The sequence below is a fragment of the Hyperolius riggenbachi genome, chromosome 3, assembly GCF_040937935.1.
Source record: "Hyperolius riggenbachi isolate aHypRig1 chromosome 3, aHypRig1.pri, whole genome shotgun sequence".
Taxonomy (NCBI): Eukaryota; Metazoa; Chordata; class Amphibia; order Anura; family Hyperoliidae; genus Hyperolius; species Hyperolius riggenbachi.
The window spans coordinates 514,427,087-514,449,285 of NC_090648.1; the positions used below are offsets into that span (position 1 = coordinate 514,427,087).

The 22,199-nt window shown below is 47.0% G+C and overlaps 1 protein-coding gene across 3 annotated transcripts in view; it reads right to left on the reverse strand.

Moving 5' to 3' along the window:
* Nucleotides 1–22,163, reverse strand: part of RNF130 (ring finger protein 130) — a 397,837-nt gene extending 375,674 nt beyond the window's left edge. For 2 of the 3 annotated variants that reach the window (XM_068278403.1, XM_068278404.1), the window contains exon 1: nucleotides 21,178–22,163. In XM_068278403.1, the coding sequence (XP_068134504.1) occupies nucleotides 21,178–21,415 (238 nt within the window). In that variant the 5' untranslated portion in view covers nucleotides 21,416–22,163. The remainder of the gene's footprint in view (nucleotides 1–21,177) is intronic. The other variant, XM_068278402.1, reaches the window with a different exon arrangement.
* Nucleotides 22,164–22,199: the final 36 nt, after the last annotated feature.

Consider the following 22,199-nt stretch of genomic DNA (forward strand, 5'->3'; position numbering starts at 1 on the left):
TCCACTCACACAAGAAGCAGGGAGTGTATGAAGGGTATCCAGGACATGCTGGGTTATAAATTGTAAACAGTTGCTTAATCTGAGATGCAGAGAGAGATTAACTGCAGCTAAAGCGAGTAAACCGGAGAGGAAGCCACAGTGATTGCACAATCTCTGTACACTACAGTCCATCTGAACGGGAAATTCCACTGCTGCTGAGAAAATGGCAATGCATCCCTCCGAGTCTAATCACAGAGGCCACTACAGGCTGCGTCAGTCCCCCTCACTCTGTGACTCAGGGCCCGTCTCCTCTATTGCGAATTTGCATGGGCAATACAAGTGGATGGGACCGTTTCTACTGGTCAGGATTTGTTTGCGTCTGCACGGCAGAGCCATCAGAATTCGCATACAATGTATTTAATAGGAAATTCGCATGCGGTTTTCGTATGCGAATTTGCATCAGATTTCGCATGGAACCAATAGAAAAGCACACAGGCACTGACATGGTTAAATTCGCATACATAGTAATCCATGCAAAATCGGATGCAAATTTGCATGAAAATTTGCATACAACCGCATGCAAATCCAAATCCGCATGCGATTTTGTTAATGCGGATTCCGCAACGCACAAGTGGAAACGGGCCCTGAAGGCAGAGCATTTGATGCTGACCGGGTGTGAGCAGGCAGCGATCAGTCATGGAGGATCTAGGAAATAGTGAAGCAGGAAGATTATTTCTCTGTTTTGCAAACATTAAGGTTTTTTTTACAATTTCAATTTAAAATGTAGGTTCTGCTGAGTACATAGACAATTTAGAATAAATAAAAATAGTGACTCAATACCGCAAACAGCTACTTCTCTTCAAGGGCTCAGAAGCGCCACCTCTGGGGAAAACGACCAGAAATGTGTCACACGTTTGCCTGGTGTGAAATGTGACCAGTGTGTTTACAGGATGGCTAAGATGATGTCACTTCCTGGTTGCAGTTATTTATTTTCCTCGTTTCACACGGAATAAAATACCCCATTGGCCAGCTGCCGAATTGGACGCAAAACCCGTTCTTCAGCGATTCCGCCGCTTAATCCATGTTGCCGTATCATGCTCAGTGTTCTCCCCAGATTTTTTTTCCAGCCGGGTGGCATGAAAAAGCAGCCGGGTGGCATGAAAAAGCAGCCGGGTGGGGCGAGATGAAAATGCAGGGAAACTCTGCTTACAGCATAGGAGAAGGTGAGGAGGAGAGCCGGGTGGTCATCAAATCTAGCCGGGTGGAGCACCCGGCTAAAAGAGCCTGGGGAGAACACTGATGCTTAGCTATAGCAAATAAGTAGCTTGCTGGGGAAACGACAGCATTCCTTTCGAATCGCGGCGGCATGCACAGACGGTAAGCCTATTATCTAAATCGGCAGCGTTTCCCCATCCATCTCGCCTGCGGGGAAACGCTGCATATTCTGACTTAGTGGAAATAGGCCCTTAACCCTTTAGCTGCCAAATAAAGTAAAACTTTATTTAAAGCGGGATTGTCACCATAAAAAATCAAATTTCAACAGCAACTGGTCTGAGTGTATTAGGTGATAAAGATGCTAATCCTGCATTCAAAACTTTTTCTGCTGTTATGGATTGGAGTTATCACATACCTTAGGAGCACTGGCCCTTTAACTGCCAATTCCAAACAGTTGCATGCTGGGGGGACTTTTTATCTAGAATATATTCCTCCTCTTCTCTTTAGTTCCCCCTCCTTCTAATGACAGTGCACTTCCTAGTATAGACCTCAGTGGGAGTGTCTGCAGACTCTGGGAGGAGGGCGGGTAACGAATACACAATTAGAAAAAGGAGAAAAAAGTGAGGGAGGAAATGATGTCACGGGGTCAAAGGTAACAAAGATGGAAACTGTCTAGAATAGGATTCTCTGCTTTTCCTTTATAAAATTCACAGGAATCATAACATGGACAGCGCAATACATCTGTTATGTAAGTAGAAGTAGTATTTATCTACTTATACTGTATATGTGTTTTTTATTTCTAGGTTAGCATTCGTGTCACTTGTTCTTTAACTGCAGGACCACATTTCTCCTGCCGCTAGGGAAGTGTGCTCTTCCCCATCCTGGCAGGCTCGGGGGGTATGCAGAGTGGGCGGCATAAACTTTCATACATACCTGTGCAGGAAGGCGGGATTGGCTACGTCCTCCACCGCAGTGTCGACGTAATCCAGACATGTCTTCTAGGTTCCAATCACATGACATGATCAGGATCCAAGGGACCATGTCAGCGTTACAGCGCCACCCGTTGGTGGAAGAGGTAGAGTCTTTTTCACCCCCAGGTGGTACTGTAATGCTGACAATGTCTCCTGGATCCCGGTCACATGTCATATCATGTGATCGGGACCCAGAAGACCTGGCGGAAGTTCAGAGCCGCCGATGCAGTAAGAGAAGAAGCCGTCTGGGAAAGGTAAGTATAACTGCTCCCCGCCGCCTGCACGTCTGGCTGCCTGGAATGGATCATTTCGTTTAGAGCTGCTAATGGGTTAAAGTGATCCAAATCATATACATACCCTAAAGGACCACGGTCATGAAAATCTTAAAATGTCAAATACATGTAAACATATACAAATAAGTACCGAAGGTTTCTTCCAGAGTAAAATGAGCCATACATTACTTTTCTCCTATGTTGCTGTCACTTACGGTAGGTAGTACAAATCTGACATTACCGACAGGTTTTGGACTAGTCCATCTCTTCATGGGGGATTCACAGCATGGCCTTTATTCTTTATAAAGACATTCCTTGAAAAATATTTATACAAAGAGGCTGGCCAGCCTCCCTGCTCACTGCACACTTTTTTTGGCAGTTGGATGGAGCACTATGCTTTTAAAAAATAAAGAAAACCCTGAGAACCTCCCATGAGAAGATGGTCTAGTCCAATATCTTTCGGTAATGTCAGATTTCTCCTACTTACTGTAAGTGACAGCAACACAGGAGAAAAGTAATTTATCGCTCATTTTACTCTGGAAAAAAAAAAAAACATACTTCTCGTGTGTATGTTTACATATATTTTAAATTTGAACACAGTGGTCCTTTAAAAGAGGGAAGCCTTTAGGATCCTATTGAGGCTTCCGTTGCTGAGTGCGGCGCCCTTCCACATCGGGGCTCAGCGATGGGGAACGTCAGAGCAGAGAGAGAAGCCTAAATAGGATCCTGAGGCTTCCTTCTCTTTAAGTATCTACTTTTGCACCGAGCTTCAGCGCAGGTACTCTTTAAATACAGCTCAAATTTCAAGCCTAGAATTTCATCCCTAAAAACGCAAAGTAAGAATCGGGAAATCCAGGAAAGCTCTCGTTAGGATCGGTTCTACAGTGACGATTGTTTATCTTGCAGGTCACTGAGCTGTAAGGAGTTAAAATGTTTGTAGGCTTAAAACCTTTCCTAAATAAACAGTCATTGTAGGAGCCGGCAGCAGTCTATTTCCTGCGCTCGCTGGCAGCGTCCCACAGTGACGTCACAGACTCGGCCTTCACTAAACGTGGACTAACGCTGTGCTGTCCGAAGCTGTGATCTAAAATGTGCTAAAATGCCCAACTGCGCAAAATATAACAATTCTATAAACCGAAATAAGGTCTATAAATGCACCTGTTCATTGCACAGCACCAAGCAACACATTGCCACTTTATAGATAAAAAACAAAACAGTCTGTATGTATGTTGGATTATTATGGCTCTGTACAAATAACAAGCTGACGTCATTGCATTCCAGCGGTTCTAGAGGTGTGGCTAGCTTACAGGGACAACAAAGGATGATTTGCATATTCAGCAGTGATGCATTGCGAGATATATCATATGCTCACTCCAACCTGAATAATCACAAATACCTTCTGTTTTAAAGAGACACTGAAGCGGAAAAAAAAATATGATTTAGTGAATTGGTTGTGTACTATGAATAATTACTAGAAGATTAGCAGCAAAGAAAATATTCTCATACTTTTATTTTCAGGTATATAGTGTGTTTTCTAACATTGCATCATTCTATAATATGTGCAGATTACACAACACTCAGCATTCAAAATAAGTCTTTCAGAGCAGTCTGTGAAGTAATGACCTCTCCTCTAGCAGAGAAAAAGTAAACAGTCCACTTACAGTTGAGATAATAAAAGTCAGATAACAGCCCTCTCCACAACTAACTTAGTCGGAGAGCTTAATGGCTTGTTTGCATAGAGATAGCAACTGGAGTTTCTCAACTCTTCTTGTACTGGAAACAATTAGACTGATGTATCTGATCTTAATGTTTTATTTCTTAGCTGTACTACACATACAAATCATAATATTTTTTTTTCGCTTCAGTGTCTCTTTAAGAAAGCAAACTTCTATTTTGTATAACATTTTAGTAAGATGGCCAGGGGCGTAACTAGAAATCACTTCCCCCCCCCCCCCCCCCGAAACTTTGGATGGGACCCCCAGCTGTCGTTGCTGGAGGGGGGCGCTAATAGCCTGAGGTGAGTGAGAGGGGGAGTCGGCCCCCCTCCCCGCTGCTGTTTGTATCTGTTGCTCCCCCTTTAGGCACTGCACCCCCCTCCTGCCCTTAAAAATGGCCCTGGAGGAACTAAGAGACAGGGGCCCCCTCTCAGGCATCTCCACCTAAGTGCCCCCCTGCAGCTGCATCCCTTGCAGGGCCTTTTGTTACGCCACTGAAGAGGGCTTTTTAGTCCTCTGTAGCCCCTTACACACTCCTGGGAGTTGTGGTTCACCATCTTGCTGGGTATTCTTCCACTTTATAGATAAAATACAAACTGCTTTCCTTTGTAACCTCACCAGAACCAGGTCCCCTCTCCACCCCTGTAGCTCCCCCCCCCCCCCCCCATTACTTAGGGCCAGTTCACACTGCACAGATCAAAAACCGTGTAAAACCTAATCCGTCAAACAGATCACTTTTTAATGGGCATTGTTTTTCCTCCGTGACCCTCTGTTCTGTTAGTTTGCGGTCAATGCGATGCATCCTTCGATCCGGACTTATCGCAGCTGCCCTAAACTTGCGCTCCATTTTGCAAAACGGGCCAAACAGATCGTCTTGAAAGGAGCAATGTGACGGATCCTATTGCTTAGCACAGGCTCAGTTTTCCGTCCGTGGTGGGCGGGAGTTTGTAGGTCGGGAACTTCAAGTATTGAGAAGACACAGTGACTTTTTCTCTACAAAATACGGTATTGTTTGTTAGGCATTTTAAATAGTTTCTTATTGGGGTCCAAAGCACCAAAAAGGTAAAAAAGAAAAAAAAACACAGGTCTGCTTTAGGACTCAACACTCCCATTTAACACCTGCAGCCAGGCAACCACAAGCTCAGCCAAGAGATATATAGAAATGTGTGTCAGTTTAAGACCCAGTGCTCACCAATAACCGCTAGCATAATCAAACGCTCAGCGCTTTTTGAAGTGATTTTTTTAGAGCGATTCTAGGCATGTGCAGAGCGATTTTCTACACAAGCCTACCGATTTTTGAAGCATTTTGGTGTAGCATTTTTTATTACAGCTGTTACCGAACAGCTTCTGTAACAAAAACACTTGGAAAATCGCTCAGATCTAGCGCTTTTCAGAGTTATTTTCCACTTTCCTATACTTTACATTGAGGTTGAATCGCCTCAGAAATCAGCAGAAATGCTGCAGGACTCGCGTTTGCATTTGGGGAAAAAACAAATCACTCTGGTGTGCTCCATCCCATTCAAATACATTAGCCAAGCACTTTTCATAGCGCAAGGGTTTTTAAAAAACACTCAGAAGCGCTCTTGGTGTGCACCAGTCCTGACCTCGCTGTGTGTAGCCATCCGAATAGATGTGCTACCAGGCAGGAGCTGCTGCAGCCACACACAGGATCCCGGGAGCTCTGTGGAGGTAAATGAACGCCCTGACACTGGAGGATCCGGGGGAACTAGAGAGTCTCTCTATATTTCCACTGAAAAGCGCGCTTAGAAGCACTCAGTAGAAATACAGAGGTCTATTTATAAAGGTGCAATGGAAACAGGAAGTCTCGCTAAGCATGTTAATGCTAGAAACTGTTGGTCGGTATCCGGCTTACAAAAAGGTCAATAAGGGGGCATCGTGAACTTCTGCAAAAAAAGTGTCATCTAAGGAGCAGGTGAAAAGCATGTGGCTGGGGAAGAACGCAAGAGGGAGGAACTGAGAGGGTTAAACCTCCACAACCCCGCCCACCAAGAGGAAGGACCTCAGAGTTACCCCTCAATAGCCCCCGCCCACCAAAAACAAGAGAAAGGACCTCAGAGGGTTAAACCTCAACACCCCCTCCCACCAAAAACAAAAGGGAGGAGCTCAGAGTGTTAAACCTCAACAGCCCCACCCACCAAACAAGAGGAAGGACCACATAGGGTCAAAGCTTAACAGCCCCGCCCACCAAGAGGAAGGACCTCAGAGGGTTAAACCTCAACTCCGCCCACCAAACACAGCCATTTCTGTCAATGAGGGGGTGAGACATTTCAAGTCTTTCACTGGCCAGCCAGATCACATGACATTTTCAATGACAAGCAACTATTACAGCCAATGGGAAACCAGCAGTCAGGGCAGATCATCACAGCAAGGTTAGTCTTGGGACCCACCAGCAGTGCTTTTCTGAAAGCTTTGTCAAAAAAAATTTAGATTAAGAAAAAACAAACGATTATCCAGTTTTTTCGGACATGTTGGAAACAATTTTATAATCTAACGGAAAATTTGAACGAAAGGATATAAAAAAAAAATAAATAAAAAAAAAATTGTACCATACAAGGGCACCATTGGTAAGATCTTTACAACCAGATTATAAAGCATAAAAGATTTTGTGAAGCAAACTCTTAATAAAAAAAGTAGCGAAGGAAAAAAAAAAAATTATACATTCCCGAAAGAAAAGAAAACAGAATCCATAACAAGTGTGTTTTCCCTTTAACACGAACGCCTCGCTGTACTTCATTTTCCAGAGCGGTGACAGAAGCGCTCGTTACGCAACCCCGGGAACAGAATGCAGAGCTGGGAACGTATATCCTCCGGGAGTATGGAAAGAATGTAAACAAGAAAGTATTCCACACAGGGACTGAGCCAACAGCAGCTTACAGGAGGAGGAAGAGTGGCCCAGCGAAGGCATCAGAGGCAAGGCACAGATCCACAGGTGACAAACCCTACAGGAGACAAGCGCAAAGCAAAAAGTCCAACACTCTACTGCTTCTACTGAGCGCAAAGCAAGAAGTCCAACACTGTACTGCTTTTACTGAGCGCAAAGCAAGAAGTCCAACACTCTACTGCTTCTACTGAGCGCAAAGCAAGAAGTCCAACACTGTACTGCTTCTACTGAGCGCAAAGCAAGAAGTCCAACACTCTACTGCTTCTACTGAGCGCAAAGCAAGAAGTCCAACACTCTACTGCTTCTACTGAGTGCAAAGCAAGAAGTCCAACACTCTACTGCTTCTACTGAGCGCAAAGCAAGACGTACAACACTCTACTGCTTCTACTGAGCGCAAAGCAAGTCATACAACACCACTGCTTCTACTGAGCGCAAAGCAAGACGTACAACTCTACTGCTTCTACTGAGCGCAAAGCAAGAAGTCCAACACTCTACTGCTTTTACTGAGCGCAAAGCAAGAAGTCCAATACTCTACTGCTTCTACTGAGCGCAAAGCAAGAAGTCCAACACTACTGCTTCGACTGAGCGCAAAGCAAGACGTAACAACACCACTGCTTCTACTGAGTGCAAAGCAAGAAGTCCAACACTCTACAGCTTCTACTGAGCGCAAAGCAAGACGTACAACACTCTACAGCTTCTACTAAGCGCAAAGCAAGTATCGGAAAGCCAAGACAAAAGAAAGCCCATATCCCACAGCACGGCTAAAACCTGCTACATCATATATCCAGTGAACACAGTTAAGAATCCCTGCACTACCGCAAACACAAACATTTAAAATATCATCATCCATAGCTTGGCTTCTCGACTCGTGCTACCCACGCCCGAGGGGTGTTTATGTTGGGATAAGGAGGTACTTGAATTTGTTGCAGTCAACTCGTAATAGCAAAGCTTTGAGAGCGAAAAAAATATATATATATAAAAAATAGAAATCATATGACGGAATCTAAAGAAGTATGTTTAGTTAATTAAAAGCATAAGTGATCGTTTGGGAATCGTTAATGCGCAATTATAGAGTATTCCTGCCTAATTTTATATTTCTCAAGATGTACTTAAAGCCCACCTCCAAACTAACAGCAATCGGGCTGATAAGTGTACATAAATGAACATAAACAGTGTAAAGCAGGGGTCTCAAACTCAATTTACCTGGGGGCCGCAGGAGGCAAAGTCAGGATGAGGCTGGACCACATAAGGAATTTCACAATCGCGGTGCATCGCCGCCTCTGCCCACCCCTCTCACTCTTCCTTCACAGAGAGGGGCGGGCAGAGGCGGCGATTGACGTCAGGAGGGGCAGAGATGAAGCTGAAAGCTCTGCCCCTTCCAGGAAATGCCAGCGGATTGCCCCCCCGGGCGATTTGGGGGCTCTGCAGCCCTTTGTTTAGTGGCGGGGATGCGGCGGATTACTTGGGAGCACTGAAGCGAACTCTAAGGAAGCTTTTGCCTGCGAGGGCCACAAAATATTGTATCGAGGGCCACAAATGGCCCGCGAGTTTGAGACCCCTGGTGTAAAGAAAGAGCGCAAATAAAATACAAAAAATAACAAACCTGTTTCCCCACAAGTCTATATGTGCTGGGTAAGCTGCAATACCAGCTGCTTCTAGTCACCTGTAGATCTGGCTGTTAGGAGGGCCAATCAGGAGTGACCATGTGACTCTCAAAGTAAGAAAAATGACAAAGACCAGACTACACTTCCCAGCATGATGATAGAAACTGTGGTGGAAATCAGAATCAACGTTATTCACCAAGCATGACCGGGTCATGTCTGGAATTGGATTTGGCACGTACATGGCTCAGAATACATCCGGCTAGGACCGCCTTATGCCAGATACATGTGCTTTCCGGTTGCTTGACCGGTTGAAAAAGCACAAGCCTTCCCCGTACAGTATCCACAGAGCCTCCAGTGACATCTTGTAGCCTTCCTGAAGCCCCTTGCCGCTTGCCGACTGCCTCCGTGTACGGCCGCTGGTTTGTCACATGACACGCCGGGGGCCGTGCAGAGATACCGGAAAGCCGTTAGCAGCTCTAGGAAAGCTACAAGACATCGCTGGAGGCTCGGTGAGTATTAAATGGCCTGAACCCCCCCTCCACACACACACACACAAAAACACCTCCCGCTCCCCCCCCCCCCCCCCCCCAGAGTACAGTTCCCGTAACTCCCACAGGCATGGCGGTTAGTTGCAGATAACAGGGACTTTACTGTAGAAATAGAATATAAATAGAAAGGGCAGTGACAAAGTGGGACACAGGAGGAGACGTGACATGTACGTCTGTAACACCTTCCACAGGCCTGGAGGGCACACAGGGGGAGACCGACCGTTGGACTGTCGGGCATTGAGAAGTCGGACGACATTACCGCTGCACACCCCATCGAGTCCTTTCAACTAATAGACTAGACAAAGAAGCCAATCTAGGCCAAAGCAGGTACAGAGATGATGGATGCTTTACACACAGTGCAAAATGAAAAATAAAGGTTATTCAACAAATCCAATAAAACACAATTTAAAACAAGTTTAAAATCTCCCAATTTAAACCAATGGTCCTTGGTAATCCAGCCCCATTGAATAATAATAATTACTAAATCACAAGTGTGTCAATTGTATTGGAGCATACACAGCAGGCTGAAGATGTGTCTGTCTCCTTTATTGTGCAAACAAAAAGTGCAAGAAGGGTTCATGTGTGAACCCAGCTTGAAAAACTGTTACCACTGTCCTCATATACATACAACATGAGTTATAAAAGTGAAAAAACAAAAAACAAATCAGAAAAAGGGAGCAACTGGCAAAAAAAAACAAAAACAAAAAAAACGAAGTGTATATAAGCCAGTGCTCGTGTGCTAACAACGAACACCAACAACTAATAAAGTGACTGTGCATAAAAAGTGCATATATAGAACCTGTACAACAAATGCAAAAACATCAATGCATATAGCCACATACATGTGTGCACTATGCTTGGGGCTGCGTGCATATGTGACTCCAAGGATAAACTACATGGAGACACAGACACACACACACACACACACCACATGCAGACACACCACATGCAGACACACACACACACACACACACACACACACACACACACACACACGTACACACACACACTGTACACACACACACACACACACACACACACTACACACACTACACACACACCACATGCAGACACACACACATATATACACACACACACACATCATTCTGAATGTAATAGAGCAGCATGTATCCAATAGTTAGAAAAGTGCTTGTAGTGACAAAAGTTTAAAAGTGCAATAGGACAGCCTTACCAGAGCATGCAGTGGGCTGGAGATCGGGAGAGGGACGCCTGACGCAATCACAGCTTACCGGCTGCTTCAGATTTTCCCATTGAGTCCTTTCATCTGAGATTTTACAGCATGCCCAATCAATCGTTGTGATCCATTCAGACAGAAAACGATCATAATGACTGGTCGGGAGACTATGGTTCAGCATCGATCTCATCATGCTCGAATCGGCCAAATATCGATGCCAAAAACTGAGTAATGGGCATCTTACCCGAGACGTCTCTCAGAATCCCTCCCTGTACTTCTCTTACACTGCAAAACATTCTACCAGTTCTCACGGTTTACAGGACGTTCTTAGAAGGGCGACTTTTGGTACACCTCGTTGTGAGAGTCTGTCCCAAAGTCAAAACATTTCTGACTAAAGGTGGCCACACACACACACAACATACAATTAAAAGATCCAATTTTTTAACAATTCAATAATTTCGATCAGTTATCCCAAAAAATTGAGAGCTTTTGTTTTTAAAAAAAATCGATAAATGAGATCGAATTTCCAGTTTTTTTTTTCAAATTTTGAGATTGGACATGTTGGAAATTTCACACCAACGTTATCAAGAATTGTATGGTGTGTGGTGGATTGTCAATGACTTGATGTACAGTTCCAATCAATTTTTTGAGCTTCCAATTATTTTATTTATGATTGGGGGAAAATTGAACATAGGTGTGTGCGGTACATTGGTCAGATTTTTGAACGGTTACAAATCAGTCAGAAAAAAATGATTGCTATTCTTTAATTGAACAGATATTTAAAAAAAAAATGGTATGGTGTGTGGTCACCTTAAGACTTACAAAGCAGCTAGACTTAGTTAATAAACCGAAAATCAGCAGGCGATTCAGGCAACTGGTATTATTTTAAAAGGAAAAATCCATATCCTTCTCAGTTTAGGTTCCCTTTAAGCAAGTTAAACATGAATGTAAGGTAAGTCCCTGGTGGCAGACAGTCTTCACTACAGTCGCTAAACACAAACCCGCACTGGTGACAGTCCACAGACACAAACCCACACTGGTGACAGTCCACAGACACAAACCCACACTGGTGACACTGTCCACAGACACAAACCCACACTGGTGACACTGTCCACAGACACAAACCCACACTGGTGACACTGTCCACAGACACAAACCCCCACTGGTGACACTGTCCACAAAAACAAACCCACACTAGTAACCTGGTCCCTGCTGGTGCAGCTACCGGATTCTGGTCCTCAGAATAAGATGCTGCCGGGATACAGAGTGCAATGACATCACTGCTCTCTGGTCTGGACTGTCTGCATGGCACAGGACAGGGGGGTCCTGTACTGGTAACGCACTCCACAGACAAACCCACACTGGTAACAGTCCCTGCCAGTGCAGCTACCGGAATCCCTGCACCTCGGAATAAGATGCCAGGATACACAGTGTAATGACATCACTGCTCTCCGGTCTGGACTGTCTGCATGGCACAGGACAAGAGGTCCCGCACTGGTAACGCACTCCACAGACACAAACCCACACTGGTAACAGTCCCTGCCGGTGCAGCTACCGGAATCCCTGCACCTCGGAACAAGATGTTGCCAGGATACAGAGTGCAATGACATCACTGCTCTGCTGTCTGCATGGCACAGGAGAAGGGGGCTTCACAGCGATCTGTCATGTAAAGTGGGACTCAAGTCCCCTAGAATAACATCCACAGCTCATTACTGGTGCAGCTAGTATATTAGGAACTGACAAATGGGGTTTTTGGGGTCTTTTTGATATCAAAAGCAACAGACTTGAGTCCTTTCTCATTGTCCTAGGGGGACTAGCTATACAAGGAAAGGTTGATATATATAATGTTCCCACCATATATGTCCTGCCCAAATTACATAAGTCCCGTTCTAATCCCCCAGGAAGACCTATTGTTTCATCTGTTGGTAGCCCCACCCAGAGAATAGGTCAATTCATAGATAAGAAATTGAGTCCATTGGTGCGATCCCTACCATCATATGTTCAAGACACCCGTGATGTTTTGGGTGTCCTTGCCGGTCTCGAGCTGCCCCCGTGGTCCATCCTTGTGGGGATCGACGTTGAATCATTGTACACCTCGATCCCGCATGAGGATGGGCTCCGGGCAATGTCCTTCTTCCTCCATGAGAGATATCCTACCGCGGGGGCCCATAATGAGTTTCTCGTCGAATGTATGCAATTGATTCTTACCCAGAATTGCTTCAGCTTCAGTGGTAAATATTTCCGCCAAGTACGCGGAACATCGATGGGGGCGGCGTGCGCTCCGGTATATGCGTGTTTACACCTAGGATTGTGGGAGCGGAGAGATGTGTTCCCTAATCCGGAATTCGGGGCGCACGTCGCCCTATGGATTCGATACATAGATGACGTCTTGGTGGCGTGGAGTGGTAGTGTAGGCGAATTGGAATTATTTGTCTCTACCCTCAACTCTAATGGACGTAACATTAAACTCACATACTCATATGGTGATGAGATATCGTTTTTGGATCTGCGCCTTAGAGTTGATGGAAATAAAGTGGTTTCCACATCTTTTCGGAAGCCCACGGCTGGGAACACGCTTCTCCACGCCACCAGTCATCACCCACCCTCATTAAAAAGAGGTATCCCTTATGGTCAGTTTCTCCGGTTACGGAGAAACTGTACCAATGAGAATGACTTCCGACGTGAGTCCAGGGACATGTATGAACGATTCCGCGAACGTGGATACACACATTCAGTTTTGCGGAAGGCATTAAAACGGGCATGGAACCTGGACAGAAAGGATCTCTTGGCCGCTCGTGGTGGGAGGTCCGGTGTGGAGGGAGGGGGACATATGCGGCTCGTGATCGGCTATGGTACCCATTGGGAGGGCCTGCGGGAATTATTGTCCACTTTTTGGCCAATTTTGACAGCTTCGGATGAGATAGCCAGGGTGGTGGGCCCCCGCCCACTCCTTACTGCAAAAAGAGCACCCAACCTCAAGGACAAATTAGTCCGAAGTGAATTAAGTGTCAATAATGACACGTGGCTACAGAGAGGTGTACCCAATGGGTCGTATAAATGTAGTAAGTGTAAACTCTGCCCGTTTATTGAACGAACCGGTGTGTTTGAAAACAGTACGGGTACTGTAGAATACGATATACGAGCGTTCATTAATTGCAATACGACACGTGTCGTTTATATGATTCAGTGCCCGTGCAGGCTCAAATACATTGGCAAGACAAAAAGGGCCATGAAAGAACGGGTGTTGGAACATTTCTGTAAAATTAAGGGAGGTAAAACAATAGGAGGTATATATGATCATTACAGAGAATGTCACAGCAATGACTTGACAGGCACTCTGGTTAAGGGCATATATAGGTTAAAGGTGTCCACTAGGAGGGGAGATTTTGATGAACTATTATACTGCAAGGAAGCATCTTGGATTTTTAAATTAAAGACTGTGGCACCACTTGGTCTAAATGCAGAACTGGATTTAACCCCATTTCTGCGGATCCGACGGTATGATTGAGCGGTTGGGCTATGTATGAACCCGCAATGAAAGATGGGTGCCATGTAAAATAGGTGCCCTAAAAAAACAAATAATCAAAAGTAACAAAGAACAGTGGGGGGGTTTGTGTCCATTGTTGTTCTCCCGTTGTGATCTATCCAGAACACAGTCTATAATAGATGGATCGTGGACTTATGAACTACATGGATCTCCCCCCAATGCAATTTGCCCTATAATGGATGGATTGTGGATTCATGAACTGTGCGGATCTGTCAATAGCTGCATCACTTTATTGCAAGAGGTGGAGGCCTATTTGATCAAGTGCCTGCCGTTTATATGTCGTTTACAGAGCGTTTACGTGTCCTTCCTTCTTCTGTGATATGAATTAGCAACGCCTCTGTTGGCCTCTTTAAGAACTGGCACGCCTGTCCTGTGTAAATACCGATTCAAGATTGACACATTTCTGTGTGGCTGTTAGCCTATCCAGCCGCCCGTAGATCATGAGGTTATGATGAGAGTGCGGAGAGAGGGCGGGCCTTCAGACTGTTCTTAATCACATGGCCGCATGCTGAAGTCACACCCTGATGAAGCGTCACACATGACGCGAAACGTCGGTGGGCGGAGCCACACAGCTTGAACTTCCAGCCACACTCTCGCGCTAAGGAGTACTTGGCGTCTCGTGCCCGGTTGATCCTCCCGCCGATGGTCTCGCTGCAGGGAGACAGCTGACTGTATTGCACCCAGTTTGGGGTAACTTGATCGCTGTGGGGAGTAGATGATAAGGACGGCTCTGCACTTGTCCAAGCGGTCTGATGAGCAGTGAGAGCAGTGAGAGAAACCGTATCCTGTGTACCGGAAATGCTAAAGAAATGCCAGCATCTGTGATTGGTGAGACCCATCCTTTATTTCCCCTATGTGGATATGTGAACTGTCATCACTCCTAGGGTATATGCCGTGTTGACCCCGACTATATGGAGACGGTGGGGTGATTATGCCATTCCATTAACTGTGGCTATTGCCTGGAGTTCCCACTGGAGTGTGGAATATTCAAGGGGGGCCCCCATCAAATATTATATTCACAGGGCACCAGTATGCTAGCGCGGGATGTTTGGAGTATGCATGTGTGAGATATTCTCTATATATATGCTATACTGAACTGGAATATGTATTGTCTATTGCTGGTTTGATGGCTATACTAGCTTTTGCATATGCAATTTTAATTATTGAATTACGAGTGTTCTTTTTATACGTGTATATTATTGAAGATTCACCATGTCCCCTTTCCCTAAACTAATAAAATTTTGATACTTGGCACATTAAGGTGGCTGATAACCCGTAAATTTGCATGATATGTTGGGAGATACAAGGAAAGACAACCTGTTTTCAAGAAATAAAATAATCGCCGTTTGGTTACATTACATATTGTAATAATTCTTATATTGGTTTAGTGGCCTTTAACCAAATGATGGGTTCTAGGCTGGCTGGGGATCGGTGCTAGGCTGAATGGGGAGTCCAAAGTTTGTATTTATATCCAGACACGTTCCCTAGCTAGCCTAACACTCATCCCCAGCTCCTCAAGCAGCCTTGTACCCATCTCCAGCTCCTCAACCAGCCTTGTACCCATCTCCAGCTCCTCAACCAGCCTTGTACCCATCTCCAGCTCCTCAACCAGCCTTGTACCCATCTCCAGCTCCTCAATCAGCCTTGTACCCATCTCCAACTCCTCAACCAGCCTTGTACCCATCTCCAGTTCCTCAACCAGCCTTGTACCCATCTCCAGCTCCTCAACCAGCCTTGTACCCATCTCCAGATCCTCAACCAGCCTTGTACCCATCTCCAGCTCCTCAAGCAGCCTTGTACCCATCTCCAGCCCCTCAAGCAGCCTTGTACCCATCTTCAGCACCTCAACCAGCCTTGTACCCATCTCCAGCCCCTCAACCAGCCTTGTACCCATCCCCAGCTCCCCAGCCAGCCTATTACCCATCCCCAGCTCCTCAGCCAGCCTAGTACCCATCCCCAGCTCCCCAGCCAGCCTAGTACCCATCCCCAGCTCCTCAGCCAGCCTAGTACCCATCCCCAGCTCCTCAGCCAGCCTAGTACCCATCCCCAGCTCCCCAGCCAGCCTAATACCCATCCCCAGCTCCCCAGCCAGCCTAGTACCCATCCCCAGCTCCCCAGCCAGCCTATTACCCATCTCTAGCTCCTCAAGCAGCCTAGCACCCATCCCCAGCTCCTCAACCAGCCTTGTACCCATCCCCAGCTCCTCAACCAGCCTTGTACCCATCCCCAGCTCCTCAACCAGCCTTGTACCCATCCCCAGCTCCTCAACCAGCCTTGTACCCATCCCCAGCTCCTCAACCAGCCTTGTACCCATCCCCAGCTCCTCAACCAGCCTTGTACCCATCCCCAGCTCCTCAACCAGCCTTGTACCCATCCCCAGCTCCTCAACCAGCCTTGTACCCATCCCCAGCTCCTCAACCAGCCTTGTACCCATCCCCAGCTCCTCAACCAGCCTTGTACCCATCCCCAGCTCCTCAACCAGCCTTGTACCCATCCCCAGCTCCTCAACCAGCCTTGTACCCATCCCCAGCTCCTCAACCAGCCTTGTACCCATCCCCAGCTCCTCAACCAGCCTTGTACCCATCCCCAGCTCCTCAACCAGCCTTGTACCCATCCCCAGCTCCTCAACCAGCCTTGTACCCATCTCCAGCTCCTCAACCAGCCTTGTACCCATCTCCAGCTCCTCAACCAGCCTTGTACCCATCTCCAGCTCCTCAACCAGCCTTGTACCCATCTCCAGCTCCTCAACCAGCCTTGTACCCATCTCCAGCTCCTCAACCAGCCTTGTACCCATCTCCAGCTCCTCAACCAGCCTTGTACCCATCTCCAGCTCCTCAACCAGCCTTGTACCCATCTCCAGCTCCTCAACCAGCCTTGTACCCATCTCCAGCTCCTCAACCAGCCTTGTACCCATCTCCAGCTCTTCAACCAGCCTTGTACCCATCTCCAGCTCTTCAACCAGCCTTGTACCCATCTCCAGCTCCTCAACCAGCCTTGTACCCATCTCCAGCTCCTCAACCAGCCTTGTACCCATCTCCAGCTCCTCAACCAGCCTTGTACCCATCTCCAGCTCCTCAACCAGCCTTGTACCCATCTCCAGCTCCTCAACCAGCCTTGTACCCATCTCCAGCTCCTCAACCAGCCTTGTACCCATCTCCAGCTCCTCAACCAGCCTTGTACCCATCTCCAGCTCCTCAGCCAGCCTAGCACCCATCCCCAGCTCCTCAGCCAGCTTAAAACCCATTCCTTGCTTCCCAGCCAGCCTTGTACCCATCTCCAGCTCTCCAAGGCAGCCTACCACCCATCCCCAGCTCCCCAGTAGAGATGTAGCGAACGGTTCCCGAACCGTTCGCCGGCGAACATCTCTGAATACATGGGGCATTTACTACTTCCGGGTCGCTCTGACCCGGAGTAGTACGCCTGCGCTGCCCGGCGAAGCGCGTCCTAGATCGCGCTCCTGTTGCCGGGCACTCTCTGCGCATGTGCGTGACGTCATGAACGACGTCACGCACATGCACAGAGAGTGCCCGGCAACAGGAGCGCGATCTAGGACGCGCTTCGCCGGGCAGCGCAGGCGTACTACTCCAGGTCAGAGCGACCCGGAAGTAGTAAAAGCCCCAGAGATGTTCGCCGAGCGAACAGTTCGCAACATCTCTACTCCCCAGCCAGCTGAGTATCCATCCCTTGCTCCCCAGCCAGCCTAGCAACAATCTTCAGCTCTCCAAGGCAGCCTAGCACCCATCTCCAGCTCCCAGATAGCTTAGCACCCATCCACAGTTCCCCATCCAGCCTAACACCCATCCTTAGCCAGTCTGGAACACACCCGAAGCTCCCTAGCCAGCATGTACCTATCCCAAGCTCCCCATCAAACCTAGCACCAATCCCCAGCCAGTCTGGAGGCTCCAGCCTGAGTCCACTCTGGCTCCAGTCCATGCTCTACTGACCTAAATGCCCCTTGGCCCCTCAGGCTGAGGCTCTTGCACATTACCTTAATTTGACATTCGGCAAGCTTCATGTCTGTGCAGAAATTCATTACAAAAATGCAAGCGGCATAGTACAGTAAAGTATGCTGAAGATGAAAACCTGAGCAATAAAAAGGTCAAAACAAAATATAAGGTGCATAAAATAAAATAGGGAGTATTTGTAAATGACACACTGCTCAGAACACAAACAGCTAGACTTCTGTAGACCTTTCCTTTACCACCAAAATGTGCATGGTATGGTGGGCATGACATGCGGGGTCCTCTCTAGGTGCGGGGCCTGGGGCGTTAGCCCCACTTGCCCCCCCAAAGGCCGCCTCTGACAACCACCACCTTTATATAGTGATGACATCTATCTGGCGTGCTGTAGAGTATAAATGTAACCCATAGCTACCCCATAGCTACCTGCAATCACCTTTTACTGCTACAATAAAGCGACTGATGATAAACGAAATGAGAAGGATGATTTGGGTTACACCTTTACGTGGTGCAGTATTTTATTATTAAAAAGCTGAATTTTTCAGCCAGTTTGGAGCAGACTTAATTAAAGCCTTCTGAGACTAGACAGCTCCGTGTACCAGACAGAGTGGGGGCAATGCAGACCGAGAGACTCACAGTCTGGAGGTATCGAGAGACACATGAGGACCGATACATAGCCCGGCCAGCTCATGAGACAACAGAAAACCCCGTTATCAGCCTCTGGGGAGCAGGTACTGGGCTGGTTGGCTGATAGGTGGCTGCGTCTCCGAGATAAGGTTGGCGTGTGTGTAAAGCGTTCGTTATCTCGCATACATCCAACAACAGTAGCATGCACGGTAACACAGCAAGAGTTTAAAGAGCAAGACGGCCTGGTACAATTTAAAGAGCAATACTGCCCAAGTCTGTCACTTATTTTTCCAACCAACAGGTAGATAAAAGACAACTGATGTGAGAGGGATATGGAGGCTGCCATATTTATTTCCTGTTAAACAATACAAGTTTCCTGGCAGCTCTGCTAATCTAGTGTAGTGTCTGAATAAAACATGCAGCTAATTTTGTCAGATCTGACAATGTCAGAAACACCTGATCTGCTGCATGCTTGTTCAGGGGCTTTGGCTAAAAGTAGTAGGGCCCTGACACTAAAAAGTGCTTTGCTGTTTTCTTTTCTTGTTCGTTTGTTTTTTAAACGGCAAAATTGCCATGATCGCGATTTTTTGAAAAATCATTATCCCAGCTATTTTGCCGCGATTTTAATTTATGTCAAAGGGAAGCATTTTTTAAAATACGAAAAAAAACCTGCAAAAATGTTTTTTGGTGTATTGGGGCCCTTACATGCAGAGGACCAGCAGGGCTGCCAGGCAACTGGTATTGCTTAAAAGGAAATAAATATGGCAGCCTCCGTATACCTCTCACTTCAGTTGTCCTAAAAGGTTGGTTATTCACATAAGGGCTGCTTATCTGAACTGCGTCAAAAAACCCACCGCAAAAGACAAAATGTGGTTGTAACATCTCTGTGGTTTTGTAAACACAGCAGGATTGGACGTGGTACTTCCGGAAAACCTCAATGCAACCGCAGGTTAACCACAGCTCAAGCGTGGACATCAGATTCCTGCAGTTGTACAACCGCCACAATATGGCCACCAAACCAAAGATTTTCCCATCAACGTGCGTGTTTACATTTCTCAAGTCTGTGCATTCTATCTGGAGAGGCTACAAAACATACACCATTGGCCGATTTTACCACCCCCATTTTTGAATATGATTCAGATTCTGTTGGTAAACATTCATAATACATAGAGGTGGTAAAAGCAGTAATTGCATGGGTGTACCAAGCTTAGGCCCTTTTTTCCATGGACTGTTGATAAGCAGTGAAATGCTTCTCAAACTCTCACAACTGCGCTCGCTGCTGCCTGGCAACTGCGCTCGCTGCTGCCTGGCAACTGCGCTCGCTGCTGCCTGGCAACTGCGCTCGCTGCTGCCTGGCAACTGCGCTCGCTGCTGCCTGGCAACTGCGCTCGCTGCTGCCTGGCAACTGCGCTCGCTGCTGCCTGGCAACTGCGCTCGCTGCTGCCTGGCAACTGCGCTCGCTGCTGCCTGGCAACTGCGCTCGCTGCTGCCTGGCAACTGCGCTCGCTGCTGCCTGGCAACTGCGCTCGCTGCTGCCTGGCAACTGCGCTCGCTGCTGCCTGGCAACTGCGCTCGCTGCGCACACAGTTCAACCCTCCATGGAAAAGACAAACCGATAACTTCCCCTTACTCCTGTACCCCCTCCAAACAAATAATACTCAGAACATACTGCTTGATGAGCAAGACAACTCACAAACTGCACAATTTCTGATCGCCAGAAACCTGAAATTGGCATCTCTGAATCAGGAACTGGTTATCAGTTAACTACCTACTGAAAAAATTACCAGCTGCTGGTTGATTCATCCAAAGTTCCTGTTTTAACTTATCACTAGTGATATTTTACCCCTAATCACTGACACCTACCTTACACCCAATAAACAGAAAAAAAAAAGAAGTTTAGGATACTGAGGAAAAAGAACATCTTGAGTTTTTACTGCTGTCTGTGTACACATTAATTTTTTCCACTACTTCCTGTTCCTAGGAACTTCACGGCCTTCATACACAAAAACACACAGAATACAAACAGTGGAGTAGAGGGGGCAACCGTTCAGGGACTCAAGGGACATCCTAGGGCCCTCATACAGGATCTTTATTAGTATTACATGTATTTTGAATAGTGTTTATCATTAAAAGGCATAAAATGGCATACCCCACCCCATGTTTACACCTGTTTCAGACTGTGGTGACTGTCTTGGTAAATCACATTTTGGACATCATGTAATTAATGTGTACACAAAGCTGAGGAGTGGAGGGGGGGGGGGCAGTACAAAATCAGCTCTGGAGCCCTCAGCTCCAGAACTTCCTTACTGGATCATGGTGTAAGAATTTGGGTCCAAAATAAAAACTCGTACTAAACCCCCATAAAATAAAAAGACAAAAAAAAAAAGTTATTTGAGGGTGTTGTATTGTCAAGGAAGGGAGACAAATTCCCATAATATAAAGACAAAAACAGCAGTAAAAACTGAAATGATGTTCTAGTTTTATTCCATCACCAAAATTAAAAAAACAAACAAAAAAAAACACACAGCTATGATCAGGAAGTGAATACATTTAAATATTTGTGCTCCGTTCCCCAAAACTTAAAAAGTGACATAACTCTGAAAAAGGAAAAACAACAAACTATTACAAACAAAAGCCAAATACCTCCTTGGAGGTTGACAGGTGTCACAAGGATCCCTTTCGCTTCAGTAACCGGGGAGTCCAGCCCATAGCGACCGGCGTCCAGCACAGACTTGCTGCCGGGTTCCAGCGCGGTCACATTCACAATGGCATTGTAATATTCCACATTGGTGGTCTCAGACGCGCCCCGGACCACCGAACAGGGCAAGAGTACCAGTAAAGGCCAACAGTTCAGATACCGCAGGGAACGCCTTGGAATCATTTTATTAAAAGTAGTCTAATCCAATTAAAAAAAAGACAAAAAGCAAAAACACAATCCTTTGGTACAAAACAAAAAAAAAAAAAAAGTGCAACAATGCAAAACTAGAACTATATTCCTTATGAGTGAAAGTGCATCCAATTGTTCTCCAAGTCTGTGTGCTGAGCTTACATCATATACAGGGAGGATTCTTTAAACAGCTAAACAAATAAGGTGCTTGGTTTACAAAAAAATAAAAATAAATGTATGAAGCTAGAGCATAGCTGTCCTCAGTGTGCAGAAGGGGAGCAGATCCAATGCTGGGTGCAGAACATGCTGCAGGAGGAACCCAATCATGGGGTGACTGATGCCCTATACTGTCCCCACTCCCCAGGCTGGCCGCAGCCCCCCTCCAGGGCTCAGCTCAGGGGGGCTCAGCTCTGGGGGGCTCAGCTCAGGGGGGAACAGCTCAGGCTCTGCAGGTGGAGCAGAGATTCGGGGGGCTCAGTCCAGGGGGTCCAGCACTGTGGGGTGCAGGTGGAGCAGAGATCTGGGGCAGTCACTGGCGCCTCCGGGGCGCTGCCCCCCGCACACAGCTCTCCAGGCTGGCACGGGCTGCCTCCTCTCTGCCCCGGGCGCTGGAAGTCCTCCTCCTTCGCTGGGCGGCTCTATCTGGGGGGCCGGAGAGGCGCTCGGAACGGCGCACAGCCACAGACAACTCACCACACTTGCTGCCGCCACCGGCGCAAGCAGTCTGCGGGAAGGAGGCTGAGCAGGCTGAGGAGAACGGCGGCTCCGCCCACCTCCC